Here is a 19,767-nt window from a genome sequence, read left to right on the forward strand (position 1 = left end):
TACTTGCATTGCAGAATGAAATACCATATTCTTTCAATAAATTTATGTTTCAAGTTTAAAAAGAAGAAGAGCACAGATTCATGAATGTTTCTTGGAGGAACAGAGCAGGTATCTAAAATGCTTAATATGAAATCGCTTTTCAGTCATGTAAAAGGCATATAAGTGAAAGAGAGAGTTCTTATGCCAGAAGATCTGAACACTTTACACTCATTGAGAATGCTTATATCTAGAGCCATCTTAATACAGTCGTAATAAATGTGTAAGCCTACAACATGAAAGAGACAACTCTTTTGCAAAACACGAGTCAGGTAACCAAGATAGGCAAGTCCTTTTTTTTGTCAAATTATTATTTTTTAGTCAAAATAAAATCTTCTCTACAGGCATATATCGTACATTTCCTTGACCACACCGTGCAGATCAGGTATAACCATTTCCAGTGCACGGTCAATCAGCGTGTTTCTATTAGTTATACTGAATTATCCGGTTGAAGAAATAAGCGTATAATGCCAGGGAAGAGCAGTTAATATCTACGCGCATTACCAGGATAAAATACACCGCTCCGATCTAGCCAGAAAAAAGGCGGTGAAAAAGTTCATCGAACTCTGGCTAAACAGGTCACCGCAAGGTATTGTGGGACTGCTAGGTCAACCCGGGATTGTAGTGTCGCGCGTGTCGGGGTAAAATTTTCCGATCACGTGATCACTCCTATTTCCGGTTTCTCACCGGCATGAGCACTCAATCGGAACGGGGTGTGTTTCTATCTACGTTATCCGGTTAGCCTCCCCTGCATTATCCTTCTAAAAGAAGGATAATTTTGCCGGTGAACCCGTAAAAGCTCTCTCCGGCATTATCCGGATAATGCCGGAGAAAGTGTGTTTCTATTAGGAAAACTTTTTCCCTTACCGGCCATTAACCGGATAATTGTATACTGGTGTTAAATATGGTTATCATGAAGATAATCAAACGGGTAACTTTGCAAAGCCATCCCTCCATCAATTTTTTTGCAAAATTGCAGTAATGCAAAGAAGTCAACCAAAGTGTTGAATAAATATACTTCTAAAGGGCTTCGGTTTCTAAAGGATATGATGAGGATATGATGATGAAAAGCATACTGTAATGCACTCCAAATTTCTGTATTTTATATACCACAGAGCTCAGTAAATACTTGTAGGTCCTTTGTTGTGAGCAGTTGCCATTCATTTACACCTTTAAAAAAAAGTGGCAAACCTTTGGAAAAAACAAACAAAAAACAATGTTTTTTTTCTTGTAAGTGAATGGAAACAGCAAACAACAAAGGTCCTACAATACATGTACACACTGAGCTCTGTGTTATACGATACAGAAATGAGAAGCATACTATGCTTCACATCATCATGAAAAACCTTGGGCGGTTTAAATACTACGGTACATCTGAACGAGCCATATTGTTTCATTGAGTTCCCTCTGTGGCACCTTCCCCGGCCCCTTGGCAGACCTGTGTATTTTGGTTGAACTGTGCGTAGAGCTTTTCCTGTGCTTGGTATAGCTTGGATAGTTTCTTTAATTGCTTCCCGCTCATTGGTTTCCCCTCTGCATCGTGGGTCGGCAGGCCCTGTGGAGTAGAGGGGTATGCAAGATAAACTTGAGTTCTTGTCATGCAATTTTTTTTGTGGAAAAAAAAAAAGGCAGAGAATGGAAAGATTGGTCATGTATAATAATAATAACAATATTGGATTCTTATATAGTGCATGTATCAACCTTGCAAGGTCCTCAAGGCGCTCCAACATTACCCGGCTAAGCTAGGCTGCCGATTTCGACGCTCACAGCATTTTAAGGAATTCCTTCCTACCGGTACCCATGTAACACCTGGGTGGAGCGTGGCAAATGTAGATCACTGTCTTGCCATGTAGGTTTTGGCATATCATGGTTAATTATCAAAATGGTAAGAAAATGACCGAGTCTTGATAAAAGTATTGGCATAATCAGCTTTTCCTTCTCAAACTGGCACCAATTATTTGTATTCATAACTTTCAATTCTTAATGGTTATTGCAAAAATGTTCAATGATCCATTTCTCTAATTTCTCTGCTCCATTCAAACCAACTTAATATCAGGGAGGGCTTTCCCTTTAAGTGGAGAATCGTATGTGGACCCAAAGACTGAACTTACAGTACTCGCAAGTGCTGTAGTCAGTTATTTGTAATTGGTAACTCATTTTCCTTGATTGATGTCTTGGTAATTCTAACTTTAGTAACAGTGGCAACTTTGGTAAATGTACACAGAGTATAAAGATATCTATCTGTCCCATCCCTTTTCTAAACGAGAGAGAGGGGAGAGAGATAGGGGGAGAGAGAAAGAGGGGAGAGAGAAAGAGGGGAGAGAGAAAGAGAGGGAGAGAGAGAAAGAGAGAAAGGTGAGAGAGAAAGGAGAGAGGGAGAAGAGAGAAAGAGAGAGGAGGGAGGGAGGGGGAGAGGAAGGAGAGAGAGAAAGGAGAGAGAGAGAGAAGAGGAGGGGGGGGGGAGCATCACCTACCCTGTCATCAAACGCTGAATATTTGTTGGTCTCTTTCCTAAACATCTCTTGAGGTGGAATTCTTCCTTGTGCTTCTTTGGCTGCTTGCTTTTCTTGCTCCCTCTTCTTTGCCTCTTCCTTCTTTTTCCTCTTCTCCTCCGCTTGCTGGGTGGAAAAGAAAGCAATAGCCGATAGCACTTTTATTAGGCAGTAGTCTTTGCTATGGTTACCATTATCATCATCCAAATAGTTATCATCATCATTGTCATTATAAGAGTTTATGTACCATCAGTAATCATCATCGCCATCATCATCAATTCACCACGATCATTATTATCATATGTTAACCAAAATGCCCTTACAACCAAATTATCATCATGTTTACCATTGTCAGTGTAACCAGGGAGGTGAGACTTTAAATGGAGATTCCGTCTCGAAAGAATTTCCCGAGGGAAAGATATTCAAGATTAACTTGGCTTAACAACAAGTAATGTAACCCTCTTCAGCCATCAAATCCATCAACAGCCGCCCTTATCAGACCACAGATGCCCTCTGGCGATCCAAATGTTACGAAGTGTTACGCAACGCAGCCTGCTTCCCTAAGCTCTCCAAACACTTGGTCGTAAAAAAAAGGCTTTGAAGCCATGCGAGTCACCGAGAAAATGACGTCATACTCATTGAAGATGTATATAGCTATAACAGACAAAAATACAAAATCGACAACTTATGGCACAAGGCAACCTTCTATTGGTTATCAAATGCTTTCGCTGTGCTCGGATAACTCTTCTGAAGACGTAGCCATCTGAACCAGCGAAATCGACCAAGGAAATCGTGAGTTAGAGTGAATGCAAGTTTCTCATCATCATCACGTTCTCTACTAATTATTGACATTTTCCGAAAGTTTCCGAAATTTTTACATAGCTAGGAAGGTAGTCCATAAGTTTATCTCTTAAAATAACTAAATGAAACTGTGTTATATATTTGCGCATTTGGTTTAATGAGGGTTAGAAGTTGTCAATTCATCACCACTTTTCACCCCGAGTACGGGCGGGCGACGCGAAAGCCGCCGTGCTCGCTGGGCTGTACATGCTGGATGTTGTTGGTGGAAACACACATAGCTGCATTACTACCCTGGCCGTGTATTCAAAGTTGTGCTATTGATTCTCGACATTTCAAACACCACTGTACAAAACTCAACTGATTTCATTCAAAGGCAGTACTATAGTGACGATTGATGACACCTAAAGAGCATTAAAATACAATTTGTTCAACTTTCTGATGTTAGAAAGAATAATTTAAAAATTAAAATTGTGAGTCTACTGTCAAACTTGCCGATCAACCGCATCGGGATGATTATGTGCATTTTGTACTGTATGTTGTGAGTGTATTGACTATTCATGTATTCAAAAGCTGCCTATTTACATGGAGCGGCCTACGCATTCACGATGAAACCATTTAACCGTACATTCTGGTAGCTGCAACGAATAAGATTTTCCGTTGATGGAATTTCACACGTGCATAACTTGTATTGGTCTCCAACTTCCCATACACCAGGCTCAAGAATCAAATCTTCCTCAAAATCAGTCAGAAAGTCTAATCGTCGCCTACCAAATACTCTTCGCTACTGTACGCCGCCATTTTTGTCGATAGCAGCCGATGTGTATTTCCAACAATGCATTTCGCGAGCCCTATGTCACTCAGTTTCGGGAGTGAGATTTACGAGCTTTGCGGTCCGGTTGGGGGATTAATGATAGGGGGAAAAAAAGACTCTCGGTGCAACGGACTGCTTCAAAGGGCCCTCTTAGATGCGGAATCCATTTAACTCACATGCCCTGGTGTAACCATTATCATTATGAACATCATCATCGACAGCAGCATCATCAATTTCATCATCAATTGTCATCAGCAGCAGCATCATCAATTTCTTCATCATCATCATCATTACCATCATTATCATCATCATCATCATCAATCATCATCATCATTATCAATCATCAGTATCATCATCATCAGCAGCAGCAGTATCATCAATTTCATCACCATCATCATTACCATCATCATTACCATCATCATCATCATTATCATCATCATAATTATCAAGTCATCATCATCCTATTCTTCTCTTCTTTTTCTTCTTATCGGGTCACTACACAAGTCCCGTCCAGTACTCCACAGGCTCTGGCACAGCAGTTCACGGCTTCCAGGTCATCTTGTGTGCATGGCTCTGGCAGGAGTGCTTCCAGGTCATCTTGGATGCATGGCTCCAGCAGGAGTGTTTCCAGGTCATCTTGGGTGCATGGCTCTGGCAGGAGTGGACAGACTAGCAGTCATCACCATCATCACTATTTATAACATTATGTCACTATCACCAAGTACCACCAGCACCACTCAATTCATCAGTGTACCCATCACAATCGCTCCACACTAATCACCATGACTATTACTATCACCATCACCAGTACCACCACCATCAAAACCACCAACACCAGCACCATCACCAGTACAAGCACCATCAAAACCACCAGTACCAACACCATCACCAGTACCAACACTATCAAAACCACCAGTACCAACACCAACACCATCAAAACTACCAGTAGCAAGTAGCAACACCATCAAAACCACCAGTACCAACACCATCACCAGTACCACCATCATCAAAACCACCAGTACCAACACCATCACCAGTACAATCACCATCAAAATCACCAGTACCAACACCATCACCAGTACCGACACCATCACCAGTACCACCACCATCAACACCACCACTACCACAATTACCACTTTCACCACATTCCACAACCACACCACACCAAACTTTTTTAGTTGCCACCATCCTAAACCCACCTGTTTGGCTAATTCTCTTTCTTTCATGAGGACGTCCCTACCGACCAGCTTGACGACTGAGTTCTCTCCTTCTCTATCCTCCAACCTCACACCCAGGTCAGGCAAGACTTCGTCTCTCAAGGCATCACACAGCTGCAGAATCTCAGTGGCTAAAAAAAAAGAAGGTTTATTGATGTTTGATCTACAAGTACTACATCTACTACTGCCCATTTAGTATAATTTCCAGTCAGTCTAATTCCCAGTTTGTTTAATGCTCATTTTGTGTACTACCCATATGGTCTATATTTAATCATAAATAATAATAATAATCAAATGATTATTAGACCTTGTGGATGGTAGACGGAATTGGCATTAGATAAACTCGGAACTATAGCAACTGGTTAGTAGACTAAGTGAACTATATACCAAATGGGTAGTAGACTAATTAGACATTAAACCAAATGGAAATTAGACCAAATGACTATTAGGCTAAATGGCTATTCGACAAAGTGATAAGTAGACAAAATGGTTATTAGACCGTGTGGATAGTAGAAGAACTGGTTCCAATTGTTAAATCACCCAAAGAAAACACTGGGCATTGTTTCACGAAACCGTCATAAGTACAAGTTCACAGACATCCCATTGAAATGTGTATTAGTTACAACACATAAATTTCAATGGGATGTTGGTGAATTTGTACTTACGACAGTTTTCTGAAACGCTGCCCAGGTGTACAAGAATGAGGTGTGGGTTGGGGATGCCATTTGAGCAGATAACTAAAGCAACAGAAGACATAAAGCTTTGGAGAACATGCGTCTCAAGGTCCACTTCATTGCTGCCCCAACAGCCTCCCAGCTAAGAGACATGGAGTGATACCTTGCGTAGATTGTTTTCAAAGACATGTAAGTTTATTAGAAAAAATAAGCAATACAAAAAATGTAATTGTTGCCAATTTGACAAAGGGAAGGTGATCACTTCAGCCCCTTTAAAAAAATATTAATGGATCCAAAAAATATATAGATATATTGTGTAGATACATGCATGTATGTGAATAGATTCATGATGTGGCACTTAAAACTAAGAACTAGTCAATACATGTAGGTTGTCATTTTGACTCAAGGAATATCAAGTCCCTTAAATTGGCAACACATTTTGATAGCTTCAGCAATACTGCTGGTATTCGTACTAAATTGGCAGCAACCTTTCAACATAGTTCACAATCATGCATACTATTTTCAGAGACATTAATCTTTATTACAGAACAAAGAGGCAACCAAAGAAAAATATAATTGTTGCCAATTTGAAAAAGAAAAGGTGGGAGGGTCAATTGAGCCCTTTAAAAAAAGTTGTCATGAATGGGTAAAAAGGGAATAGTGTTTTGTTTCTCACCTTGGAGTATTCTAGCCTTCTGTCTGATGGTCTGTCTGAATTCAGCCAAGACTTTGAGGTACGGTAAAACCGTCTGCTCAACCTGAAATAAGAATAATCTTAATAATAATAATGTACATACCTTTAAAGCCCATCTGTACTAGTTTACAGAAGGGATTAGTCCACCCTGCAAGGTCACTTACAGGGGGTAAGTAACCACCTCATCAGATCATGACTCATGACCATATTATCGAATCAGCTCTCACTAATAACATAACCAAAAGAGGATCATGGGGGACTAATGGTCACTGAATACGCATTGTTTGCTGTATAGAGGGCGCAAGTAGCTACAAGTAGTGCAGTGGGGCTTTAAATGAGTAAAAGATATTTGATATTTGAATTTTCATCCATTTATATAACTGTATTATAGTTTTTTTGTAATTAGCTTTAGTACATGTAACATATCAAATTTGTTTGTTAGTTTTATGTACCCAAACAGTGTTTTTCATAAGTTCGGAGGTACCAGACTCGATTAGCATTCATGATATTTTCTGGTTCCTTTTATCCTTTTTTTTAATTGTATAAAAGTATGTATACCTATTATGTGTTTATTATTGGATACAAAATTTAGATAGTAGAGGGGCTTGGTGTTAACCTATCTGGCGAAGGCTACTTACATTACCGCTTTCTGATGCCCCTCCAACAGGGAATCCTAGAGGCTCCTCTCCCTCGATAGCTCCAAAGATCTAAAAACACAAAGTGAAGAAAATCTTATTTGGTACATGCACCTCTCAGTTCTTTGTTTGGAAGGTTTCATGTTCATGAGCAGAAGCTTCATCATGATGGAATCCCTGGTAATTTTTCACATGCCAAAAATAAAACGATTTGGCTATTTTTCTCTACATTTTTGTTGGTATTTCCTAGAAATCTAAACTATTTTGCCTGTTTTCTATTTTTTTACCATGAAGGAATAAAAGGGAAACAAATTATCTTTGTTGCCAATTTGAAGAACCAAATGTGATCAATTTAGGCCTAAAAATAAATCTAGTCCTGAAATTAAGCGATACCTTGAACATATTGGTGATGTATTTAGGGATAGATCCAAGCAAGAAAGCATTAGGGCTCTCCTTCGCCCCTTTCCGGTCCTAGATGTACACATTGCACTGGGTGGATTTAAAATCCTTGATTTGGCAACACATTGAGAGATTAAAAAAAAAAATTCTTTTAAATTTTCTTTTCTCGACTTGTTGCCAACATTCTCGCTCATGTATATTGTTTTCAGAGACATAGCGTTTTATTTTCACAGTGACGGAATAAAAGGACAACAAATATCATTGTTGCCATTTTGAAGAACCATATGTGATCAATCTAGTCCTGAAAGCGTTACCTTGAACATCTTAGTGATGTATTTAGCAATGGATCCAAGCAAGAAAGCATTAGGGCTATCCTTAGCCCCTCTCCGATCCCATATGTACACATTGCACTGGGTGGATTTGATATCTTTAAATTTGCAACACATTAACAGATTCAAAATCTTTTTTAAAAATAAAAACAAAACAAATCTCTTTTTTTCGACTTGTTGCCAACATTCTCGCTCATGTACTGGTATATGTTTTCATAGCCAGAACATTTTATTTAAACAGTGAAGGAATAAAAGGGAAAAAAAATATAATTGTTGCCATTTATTAAAATCAAGTCCTGAAAGCGTTTACCTTGAACATCTTGGTGATGTACTTAGCTATGGATCCAAGCAAGAAAGCATTAGGACTATCCTTAGCCCCTCTCCTCTCCTGTATGTACACATTGCACTGGTTAACCACAGCACGGATCGCATCCAGAGCAGACTTGGTGTCTATTGAGTCACACAGGGTGCTGTGTACTTTCTCCTGGCACTCCAGGTATCTTAACAACAACAAAAAAGTAAACAGTCATTGTTACACAAAACCCCTTGGCCCGAATTCACAAAGGAGGTTTAAATTTAACCCATGGTTTAAACCCTCATTTACCTAACCCATGGTTTAAAATAAGCGCAAATAAGTAAGCGAGACACAAGTCAGAGGTCCAATATTAGACACGCGCAAGGCCAAAAAAGCCTCAATTTGCGCTTATTTTAAACCATGGGTTAAATTTAAACCTCCTTTGTGAATTCGGGCCCTTGTGTTAGAGCCACATCCTTGGAAGATCTTTTGACAATAAGTTGAAGTATCGGTTGGTTCATTTGTTTGTTTTGCCCGACTGCTAAGAAAGCATGGGTGTATGTGCTCTCTGATTAATAATGCCTATTAAAAAAAGGCTTGCATGCATTTCGTTTCCTCTTTTTCTTTTTCTTCTTCTATCTAGTCCTTTTATATCAATTTCTCTCATGAATTTAATTTCATATTTACCAATTTATATCATACAATTTGCATGTATTTTATATGTTACATTTTTATTTATCAATTTAAGATGTATCAGCTTTGAGCTGTGACTTGGATTTCTTATCATTAAACCTTGTCAATTCAATTTAATAGATAAACTTCACTTACTGCTTGTTGAGCCTTATCTCAAGAGTTGTCCATTTGTGGAATGCTTCACAGCCCTCCCGGGGTGAATTATGGATGATATCCTTGACATTTAGAAAGAATTCCTACACAAACAAAATATTAATAATAATAATAATAATATTATTAAGACCAGCTAAGAGATGGACAGACTGCATCAAGGCGGACTGCAACAACAGACAAGTTGACTCCCTGACTAAAGCCACCAGGCTAACAAAAGACAGGAAGATGTGGCAAGCCGTTGTGAAACAGAAGCCATCATACATCCCAGTGATGGTGTGCACGGCTTAAGTCAAGTAAGTCAATAATAATGTTGGGTTCTTGTATAGCATTTATATCTGTCATACTTGACACTCCTGGCGCTCTCGATTAACAAAATAAATTATGAAATAATCTCTTTTTCACCCTTTCACAACAATTCTTCTACATTTTGTGGTTAGGGTTCATAATTTTTGATCCAGAGCCCCCCCCCCCCCCCCCCCCCCCAAAAAAAAAAAAAATGTATAACCAGATGAATGAATACAAAGGGGAGAAAATAACATATGTATCTATTTTGGTTTCATGTCTATACTGCATTTTGTTGCTAGGGATTTTTGAAAGGAAGATAAGCTTTAAAATAAATTTCAAATTTCAAGGCTCAAAATCACTGTACTGTTATAGTTTGTATATTGACGATTCATGTGCATACCATTATTTTTTACACTACTCGGTATCTGTATTGTACATGTTTTCTAGACATGTTCTACAATGTACATTTCTTTTTTCATGGAGACAAAATACATGGCCACTATAAACAGGTGGTCTTTACAGAGAGGTGGCCACCAAGACAGGTTGACTATAGATAACAAGCTTACATTAATCATCTTCTCGTACTGCACAGCACACTCCATGGTAGCTGTTGAGTAGTCCAGCGTATCCTTCCATGAGTGAAGCAGAAAGACCAGCCTTATCTGCCTGGAGGAGTATGTCTCAAGAGCCTGCTTGATGGTGATGAAGTTCTTGAGTGATTTGGACATCTTACAACCCTGGATGGTCAAGTGGCCGGAATGGAGGAAGTAGCGTACCCAGTCGTCGTTGCCGTAGTGAGCCTAAATGAGAAGAAAGATTTCTTTATTTTGTAATCGTGATCTTTATTAGATTCCATTCAACATAAATAATATTCCATTTGCATATGTGAATTATACAATGATTATACAGAAAGATAAATAAGTAAATAAATTTTAAGCACTGATGCTTTAGTCAATTAATACATCAATACAAAATAAAATTTGATATTAATAATAATATTATTCAATAACTTATTTGTTATGTTATTTCTACAGTATATGAAAACATATTTCCTTTCCAATCATTGTTTTTCTCACTGCATTACATTTTCTATCATACTATTGTTAGTTTTAATTCATTGATGTATTTGTTTTGTAAAGCGCTTTGATAAGTTGTAAATTGGATATAGCGCTATAAAAGAAACAATTTATCAAGCTGTTTAGTCTAGATTTTTTTTTTAAGAGACAAACATTCCACCACATTTCAGTGAAAATCACTATTTAATCCCCTTTGTGAGTGCGTCAAGGGGTACTGTCCGTGTACTGGTAAGGTTGACAAATGTCAGATTTATCAAAGAATTCTCCATACTAGACGCTTATTTCCGTCTATATACCATAATGCTTCAGCATAAGGCTTCTTCAAAATGGCACCAATAAATGAAGTCATTGCCACATCGGATCTAAAAAAAAAGGAGCTACATATAAAGTAAAGCCCATGTAGTCATCAAAATCAGTACAAATTGGCAGCTGTGATCCTACCTCTGCTTGTGCGAGTTCGTTGTCATGGTGAGGAAACTTAAGGTCTGCCCCTCCAGTGTGGATGTCCATGGACTCTCCCAGGATGCTACTAGCCATGGCAGAACATTCTATATGCCAACCTGGTCTCCCCTGAGAGAGGGAAAGAGAAAGAGAGAGAGGGGGGATAGGGAGAGAGAGAGAGAGAGAGAGAGAGGGGGGATAGGGAGAGAGAGAGAGATACAGACAGGTATACAGAGAGGGGGGAGAGAGAGAGGGTTGAGAGAGAGAGAGAGAGAGGGGGGAGGAGGAGAAGAGAAAGAGAGAGAGAGAGAGAGAGGGTAGGGAAGAGAGAGAGGGGGGAGGAGGAGGAGAAGAGAAAGAGAGAGAGAGAGAGAGAGAGAGAGAGGGTAGGGAAGAGAGAGAGGGGGTAGGGAAGAGAGAGAGAGGGTAGGGAAGAGAGAGAGAGGGGATTATATACACAAAACAACTCTATAATGATTCTTTTTTTCTTCTTATTATAATTGTTTAAAGTGAAATGCGCTTCACATTTTAATACAGTCAAACCTATCCCATTGGCCACCTCTCTACAAAGGCCACCTGTTTGTAATGGTAATGTATTTTGGTCTCCCTTGAGAAAGTGCATTGTAGAACCTGTGTAGGAAGGTCACCTGTATACAGTGGCCATATTTTCTGTTCCCTCAGGTGACCTTAATAGACAGGTTTGACTGTACATAGATCAGAGAGCACTATCTTACTTCGCCTTCAGCTTGACAAGAAAGTAGCCAAGATCACCGCTGTGATGATAATTCATCCTATTGCCAGAGTATTCAGTAATTATCCGCTTACTATTATTAAAACGAGTTTGAAATCTGGGACGGTTTCTCCTCAAGTCGTTCTTTCTAATTCTTAGCCCTTCTTACCATTCCCCAAGGCGACTCCCACTCCGGTTCACCAGGTTTGGAGTTCTTCCACAGCGCAAAATCATTGGCTGACTGTTTCTCCTGCAGCTGGTCTGGGGAGATGCTAAGATCACCCTCCCCTTCAGCCAGGGCTGCCTGGTCTCCATACGCCTCAGGGACCAGCTTGGCGTAGTGGTGGCTATCATCGTTGTCAAATTTGGAAGTCGTGAAGTAGACAGAGCCGTTGGATTCGTACCTGACAGGGAAAAAAATAATATTTATTTTTCGGGGGTTACTTTTCAACCTTGCCTGCATGAAAATAATGATCTAAAATTTGTTTGGCATTGAACTTTATGCAAATTTTTTTGGGCTCTTTTCTGATTTTCGGGGGGTCTTTTGGGCATTTTGGGAGCTATTTCGCCCTGAGCCCCCCGTGTATTTTTTTCACTGGTATCTGGATGTGGATTGAAGGTTTCCTGATGGTGTAAATCACAAGAATGAACAGGGAGCCAATAAATAAGTGGCTGCTGATAATAGCAGAAAATGCCAAACTTTGATTTCATGCACCGCTTACTGAGGAATCAAGAATGCGCCGAACGATACTGTTCATTCTTGGTTCACAGTTCTCAGCTGAGCGAGAAACGTCACTAATTTACGCATGTTGGAAGCTGCGTATATTCGGCTTACTGACTCTTTCCTGTGATGACAGAAAGAGTTTGTTTTTCTCAAATTATTTTATCAGGAAAATGGTGGCACAAGGAAGACAAAGAAAACTACCCCCCTCCCCCTGCCATAATCTCAAATATGTAAGGATAAATACATGTTATGTACTCACCCAAAGCCTCTGTCAATGATTTTCTGGACGTAGTCGATGACTTCTGGAACGTATTCACTGACCCTCGTCAAGACATCAGCAGGTAAGACCTGTAAGAAGGAGTAGAAGAACAGAGATGGACATGAAGGGCTGAAGTGGCATATTTCTATCACAAATTTGTTTTCAGTTTCATGATAGTCAATCAAATTTAACGGTTTCAGTAGCTCTTGTTGGAATGCTCCCCAGGGAGTGGAGAAAGTGCATACAATGTGTGCGGGCAAGCCAGAATCCGATGACCGGGGGTAATAATGTAAAGTGCTTAGAAACTCGGACATTCCCGACGTATTAAGCGCTATATAAGCAATAATATTATTATTATTATTATTATAACAGCTTTTTCAACTTGGTATTGATAACAGGTTTTATAAGAACTTTAAAACATCCAAGGCATCCATACAAATGTGAAAATTCTGCCTTAAGTGCTTGTTACACAGGTACTACAGTAACACGACTTCTAAATTGATGCTCAATGATGTGGATTGATCTGGTTCAAACTGGATTGAAATGGATCAAACTGGTATAAAGGTGTAAGTACATACAAGTTTATACATTCAAGACAAATGTGAAAATTTCCAGTGTTTGGACAAAGATACAAACATTCACAACGTGACACATCATGATCTTTAACCTAACCTACATTTACTCTGCAATGTGAATGGATCATGATCAGTCTGGAGTAAACTGGACTGAACTGGAATGAATTTGTTTGAACACTTACATTGAAGGCACTCACATCACAAAGACACAATATGATCTCTATAATCAAATCAGCAATGATCAGGCCCCTGTTTCATAAAACATGTTATCAATGTTATTAGAGCATTCTGGATCAAATGATAATGCAAATATATCACTATAAAAAGGGGACACTGTTCTGCTATCGGTTACACTGGACTGAACTGGAATCCGCAAAATGAACTGTGTATGTGTACTTACGTTTAAGGCATTCATATCACTGTGAAACTCTGCCTCCCAATGCTGGGGTAATACTGAAAAGATGGATTTGTCGGACACATCACAGCCTTTCTGGGCATCAAGCATTTCCGCTAGAGGGTCTTTAGCTTCAGTTAGTAAGACCTGATAAAATAATTTGAGAAAAACAAATAATAGTAGTCACTTTTGTATAGTGCACAATACAACATTTATAAGCACTTTAAATGGTATTATTATTATTAACCCGGTCATGGAATTAAATTGCTAAACGGAACATGATAGTGCACATGCTCCGCTCCCTGGTGAGTATTCCGACAAGTACACACATGCTGATCCAACCACAAACATTGCATCCTTCCGGGTACCCATTTAACACCTGTGTGGAGATTGGCAAATGTAGATCAATGTCTTGCCAAAGGACATTGGTGCTACTGAGGGACTCGAACCGCAAATCAATTGATGCACAAAATTCTTATATTTTGATGATTGTGATACTCGGTAATGAGTTCATGATCCATGGAAATAAACAGTAATTATTGAAAACTGGTAGTGCTCGTGGCCTTACGTGTATCTAACGATGCGCAAATTCGTCCTTGAAACCTTGATCCATGAAAATATCTTTAAAGATATAGACCGGTTCAAGGGTTTTAGGTGCATAATATCCATTCAATATTGTTTAAATATTGCCTTCAGATGTTTACATGGCGATACTTCAAAATAAATTCGCAAAAAAGCAGAAATATATCCAGGCCGGTATTTACCAAATATATATCAATAAGTAGCCGGTTTCCCTGCAAAATTTGTATCATCACGTATTAGTTAAAACATATTCTTTCACATGATTAGTAATAAGAGCTTCCATTTCATTTTTTGAGATGGGGGCGTTTCCAAAACTGGTTGATACCTTTAAGCGAAAATATTGGCTAACACAATATTACCTGTTTGAGTTCTTCGCTCTTTGCTGCCTCACATTTCGCAAGTGCTTCTCTGACTTTGTTGATGATCTTCATCAGCATATCCTTCTTATCTGCACTAGCTTCTTTATTCATCTTGGCCTGGTATGGCTGAGCAAAGTAAAGATAAAAACAAAAAGAGATGTAAATTGTCTGTTCAGAGGGAATAAGGTGTTAACTCTTTATATGCCATCCAAGCAATCCCCCTGTACCATATTGCATTCATCAAGAGATAGATATATATATATATATATATATATATACCAAAGGCTTCCACGTTATTTAACCGATTCTGGTAACTGTTAGATTAATGCGTTCACAAGCAATTTATAGGCATACATAATGAGCCCCATGACCCTAAAATCTTCTCAGTCCATTGGCTCTGCAAGCTACATAGATGACCCAAGGTTGGCGGTAATCCATTGATCGGTTCTTGAGATAACCAATCACAAGGTATTTTGCATACATAGTGAGTTCTGTGACCTTTGACCTTTTACCTTGTGACTCCAAAATCTGATCAATTCATTAGCTCTGCAAGATACATACATGACCTAGGTTTAGGGGTACTCCATCAATTGGTTCTTGGGATAACGCGATCACGAGAACAGGACGTACGAATGGATGGACAACCAGAAAACATAATGCCTCCTGCTACTTTGTAGCGGAGGCATAACAACTGTCATAAAATTTAAGGGAAACACAAAAGTGGTCTTTGTAGATAGGTTCCTTTAGTACAATTTTCAAGAGAAACCAAAAATGTGGTCTTTGTAGACAGGTGGTCACTAAGCAGGTTTGACTGTACTGTGTAGGCACCTTGAACATCCCCTGGCATGGGTATAAGCACATTGTAAATGCAGATATCATTAATATTTTATTCTACGAAAGTTGTCTACAAAACGTGCTTACTTCAAGCGCTTGTCTGACATCGGCCAATACTTGCTCGACGCTGGTTGTGTTGCTCAGGTACTGATCGTAGAGGTAGTTGGTCCGAGCACGTTTGATTATCTTATCATCTACGTCTGTGATATTCATGACATAGGTCACGTCATAATTGAAGTATTTGGTCATCACTCGGCGTAGGATATCAAATGATATGTACGATCTGAAAGAGAATTCAAGGAAAATTTTTGTATATATATATATTTATTTATTCATATAATAAAGCATACAGGAAATCATTGAAGACTCAAAAATAATAATAATAATAATAATAATAATAATAATAGCCTAATAGTCCACTCCAAATTTTATTAAACCGAAACGGAAATTCTTTTTGCCCAATTGATCGTGAGCCCGGCAGCCACTGAGCAGCGCTAGATTGACGTTGCTCTATCCCTTATTGTTGAATGCCAAACAAGGTAGCAATAACTAGCAACAACTCCCATCTTTTAACGTCTTTTGGTATGACGCGGCCGGGGTTCGAACCCACGACCTCCCGGTTGTGAGGCGGACGCTCTACTGACTGAGCCAACACTCCGGTTGCCAGAAATGGAGAAAGGAATTAGAAAAGTACAAGAGCTCTGCACCTAACTGCCAACTGAAAGAATAATTACAACTACATTTTCAATCATTTGAACAGTAAGAGTAATGACTGATGTACCACAATTCAAAGTGGGCATAATCAGTGATTAACAACGACACCTCCTCCCCCTCCCCAATCTCTGATTTGCTAAACATTCAATAAAAAACTGAAGAAAATGCCCAAGTGATCCTTCCCTCCCCCTTTTTTAATAATAATTCTGAAGTTTACCTTCTTTTCGTCATTGTTTAAATGTATGTTATAAAAATAAGTATTATGACATTTGTGTTTTTCAGAAAATAATATTAATGATGGCTTCTTATATAGCGAGCATGTTCATAACAATGCCATGCTGGAGTTAGAGTTAAAAGTGAATGAACCACTAAACCACGACACTTCCACAAAATATAAAAGTAAAACATCTCATTACAACTTTGAACCAATATAAATAATAATAATAAATAGTTTGTTCTTTTATAGCGCATTTCGGGACCGCAGACCCTCTCAAAGCGCTTTAAGGATACATTTTAAACATCAGAATCACCCCTCCAATAAAATAAAATAAAATTTGTTTAAAGCCCCACTGTCCTACTTGTAGCTACTTGCTCCCTCTATATAGAAACAATGCCTAAGCGGTGCCCGTTGGTCCCCCATGAACCTCTTTATTCAAAATGATTTTGAATTTAATTGAATGTTAATTGAGAGCTGAGTTGATGAGATAGCCACATGTCAGTGACCTCTATGGGTGGTCTAATCCCCCTGGCCAAACTAGTACAGATGGGTTTTAAAGCATGAGTAAGTAGTAGGTCTATAATACCTTGCATGTCCCATGTGAGCTGCGTCATAGACGGTGGGTCCACAGCTGTACCATGATACCCGCTTGCCTTCTTGGGGAACGAACAATTCTTTCTGTCTGGTTAGACTGTTGAAGTGGCGAAGCTGAGCCTTCTGGGCTCCGCTTGGGGGCTCCCATTCCGGCTGACAGCGCTTCTTTCCTGCTTAAAAAAAAAAGGAAAAAACGTATCAGGGCATAGCTTCAAGAAACCATCTGAATGAAAACTGGAAGAAAAAAATTAGGGTTGGTAAAAGCTTAAACTACATGAAACAAAACCACTTTCTCCAAGAAGAAGCTTTAAAAAAAGAGGGGAAACGGAACATCTAAAAAACATTGACTGCATTGTTTAGTTAAGATTGCTTTAAAGACGCACTTTTATAACATTTAATTCATCCATTTTTGTCTGTTACCCAGTACATCTTGTCTTTGTATTCTGTTGTGTTTTTCTCTAGAGCGCTTAGGGACATGTTTTAATATTATGTGCTATGCGCTATACAAGAAAGGTTAATTATTATTATTATTATTATCAGCGGATAGCTTCAAGAAACCATCTGAATGAAAACTTGAAGAAAAAAAAATTTAGGGTTGGTAATTAAAAGCTTAAACCACATGAAACACAACCACTTTCTTCTAGGGATATTTCTTTGGAACCACTTCTATCTTTACAGATGGGACAGAGCCCCCGAATGCTCTCCTGTTTTAGCGATTTAGAACCTTCTTAGTTCACTGACCAACAATGGCACGACACCTAAGCAAATCAAATGTTTGGTCTCATGAGTCGAAATCTCAGAAGATCCTCCCAAAAGTTACGGCAACAAGCTTATACGTCCATTGTCCGACTCCATGTTGAGTATTGTGCTACAGTATGGAATCCATCAACGAAGAAAGACACAGCCAAAATTGAAGGTGTTCAAAGACGTGCAGCACGATTTGTCCTTCAGAGATACCACCATACTGAAAGTGTGTCTGCCATGATCAATGACCTTAAGTGGGATACCCTGGAGGAACGTCGACATGCTGCATGCCTAACCCTACTGTACAAGATTCAACATGGCCTCGTAGCAATAAATCCAGATCAGTATGTGACACCTGTGATTCAGAACAACACCAGGCAATTCCACCCGAATAAATTCAAGCTAATCACTGCCCGTACTGAGCTTTACAAACACTCTTATTTCCCACGGACAGTTGCAGCATGGTACATGCTCCCTCTAGATATCTTGGTTTCTGCAACAGCGAGCCCTATTCCAGAAACGCCATTGATGGCTGAGAATTGTTTTTACTTGCACCCTGTACATAATACACCAACTGACTGCACTGCACAAGAGCACCTTGCCAGACATTTCAACCTTGACGTTATATCCTGACTGATGGATCCTGTCAAGTACCGACGTAGAAGTAGAAGTTGAGCGATTAAAACTCTAAGGACAATTTTATAGAACAAAGCCAAGGGTTGCCTTTGACTTTGAAACCACTTCAAAGTTCTATCTTTTTTTCGCCATGCCACAGATTGAGTCTGGTCACAAAAAACTTTGCGCATTGAGCGCTGTCCAGTGAGTTTACGCACTCTCATTGGCTGATCTGCTCGAGTGGCTTAAGCGCAACTTAAGTTCAATGACAAAGTCAATACCTATTTACGTCACACCACAGAGGTTTTGACATGTCATGCTTTCAACAGGTGTTGCACACACATAAAATAGAAAAATCAATGAACATCTCAGAATAAATATGACGAAAATGAGAATTGTTCAAACTTGAAAAATAGTTAAGTAGTCCAAGACTTAAACTTAAGTGAAATACATAATTGAAAAAATCATAACAAATAGACTCTAGAGGGTTTGACTAAAATATCATGATTTTGGTATTGAAAAAACGGAAAATCGCAAGCTTGCTCCTCGCACAATTGCACAAACAGCATTGAGTGAATGGAGAACAGCGATAGCCAATGAGAAGGGCCCTTGTCGGCGCCTATTTCATAAAATGAGGCTGGGATTTGCCGAGATCGGATGAACGATCTGCCATACGCTAAGTGTAAGCTAAATTTCTATGTCCTAGGGGCACCGGCAGAGCCTTTGCCCATGCAGGATGTAGGGTGCATGCGTGCGGAGCTCCCTGATTCCATGAAGTTCTTCAATTTCTAACAATTTAGAAAATTCAAAATGGCCATCACGGATGATAAAAATAGTAATTTCCTTGTTGAAAATTAGACACCCTTTCAGTATCAGTTTTGTATCTATTCATTTTAGTACACTGGTTTTAGAAATCATCATCTCTCGACTTGAGCTTTTGGGCTTGCATTGACTTGAGAATTGGGCTCACTTTGAAAGTTTGACTTAGTTTGAGTTTGACTAGTTACTTTGATTGAGTCTTGCCATTATTCTTTCTTTCTTTCTTTCTTAAGTTTACTCTACATCTGTTTTTAATCATATGAATTCATCTTACCATCTGTTGACATAGTTCAGCTCTCGTTGCCTTCAAAGTTCAAATACTGAATCTGATGTCCACTCTTCAGCGTCCAGAAAACAAGATTTATGGTAAACAAATGTTGAGCCACACCAAAACGAATAGGTGGTACACGTGAATTGCACTGCTACACAGCTGTTCCCGATTTCTGATCTGATCACACACGTATACAAAATGTACACAAAATGTGGATGATGAAATACCCACGAAACTAAGAAAGGGACAAGCCCCTAGACGACTCTATTAAATTTAAAGGGGTGTTAATAATTTCAAATTATTAG

General features: G+C 39.0%; 1 protein-coding gene across 2 annotated transcripts; it reads right to left on the reverse strand.

The window, feature by feature from the left end:
• Positions 1–926: 926 nt before the first annotated feature.
• Positions 927–19,725, reverse strand: LOC755573 (cysteine--tRNA ligase, cytoplasmic). Of its 2 annotated transcripts, none has more exons than XM_030989664.1 (16): positions 19,466–19,725; positions 17,006–17,183; positions 15,576–15,771; positions 14,655–14,780; positions 13,720–13,860; positions 12,745–12,833; positions 11,931–12,165; positions 11,032–11,160; positions 10,081–10,314; positions 9,212–9,312; positions 8,399–8,588; positions 7,364–7,432; positions 6,708–6,789; positions 5,340–5,488; positions 2,511–2,654; positions 927–1,591 (listed from the first exon to the last, which is right to left on the reverse strand). In XM_030989664.1, the coding sequence occupies exons 1-16, from the start codon at positions 19,476–19,478 to the stop codon at positions 1,430–1,432; spliced, it is 2,238 nt and encodes a 745-aa protein (XP_030845524.1). In that variant the 5' UTR covers positions 19,479–19,725; the 3' UTR covers positions 927–1,429. The 2 variants fall into 2 exon arrangements, with proteins under 2 accessions (XP_030845524.1, XP_030845523.1); XM_030989663.1 differs by having other exon boundaries at positions 17,006–17,186.
• Between the last annotated feature and the right edge of the window lie 42 nt (positions 19,726–19,767).

The sequence above is a fragment of the Strongylocentrotus purpuratus genome, unplaced genomic scaffold (assembly GCF_000002235.5).
Source record: "Strongylocentrotus purpuratus isolate Spur 01 unplaced genomic scaffold, Spur_5.0 spur5_scaffold_18, whole genome shotgun sequence".
Taxonomy (NCBI): domain Eukaryota; kingdom Metazoa; phylum Echinodermata; class Echinoidea; order Camarodonta; family Strongylocentrotidae; genus Strongylocentrotus; species Strongylocentrotus purpuratus.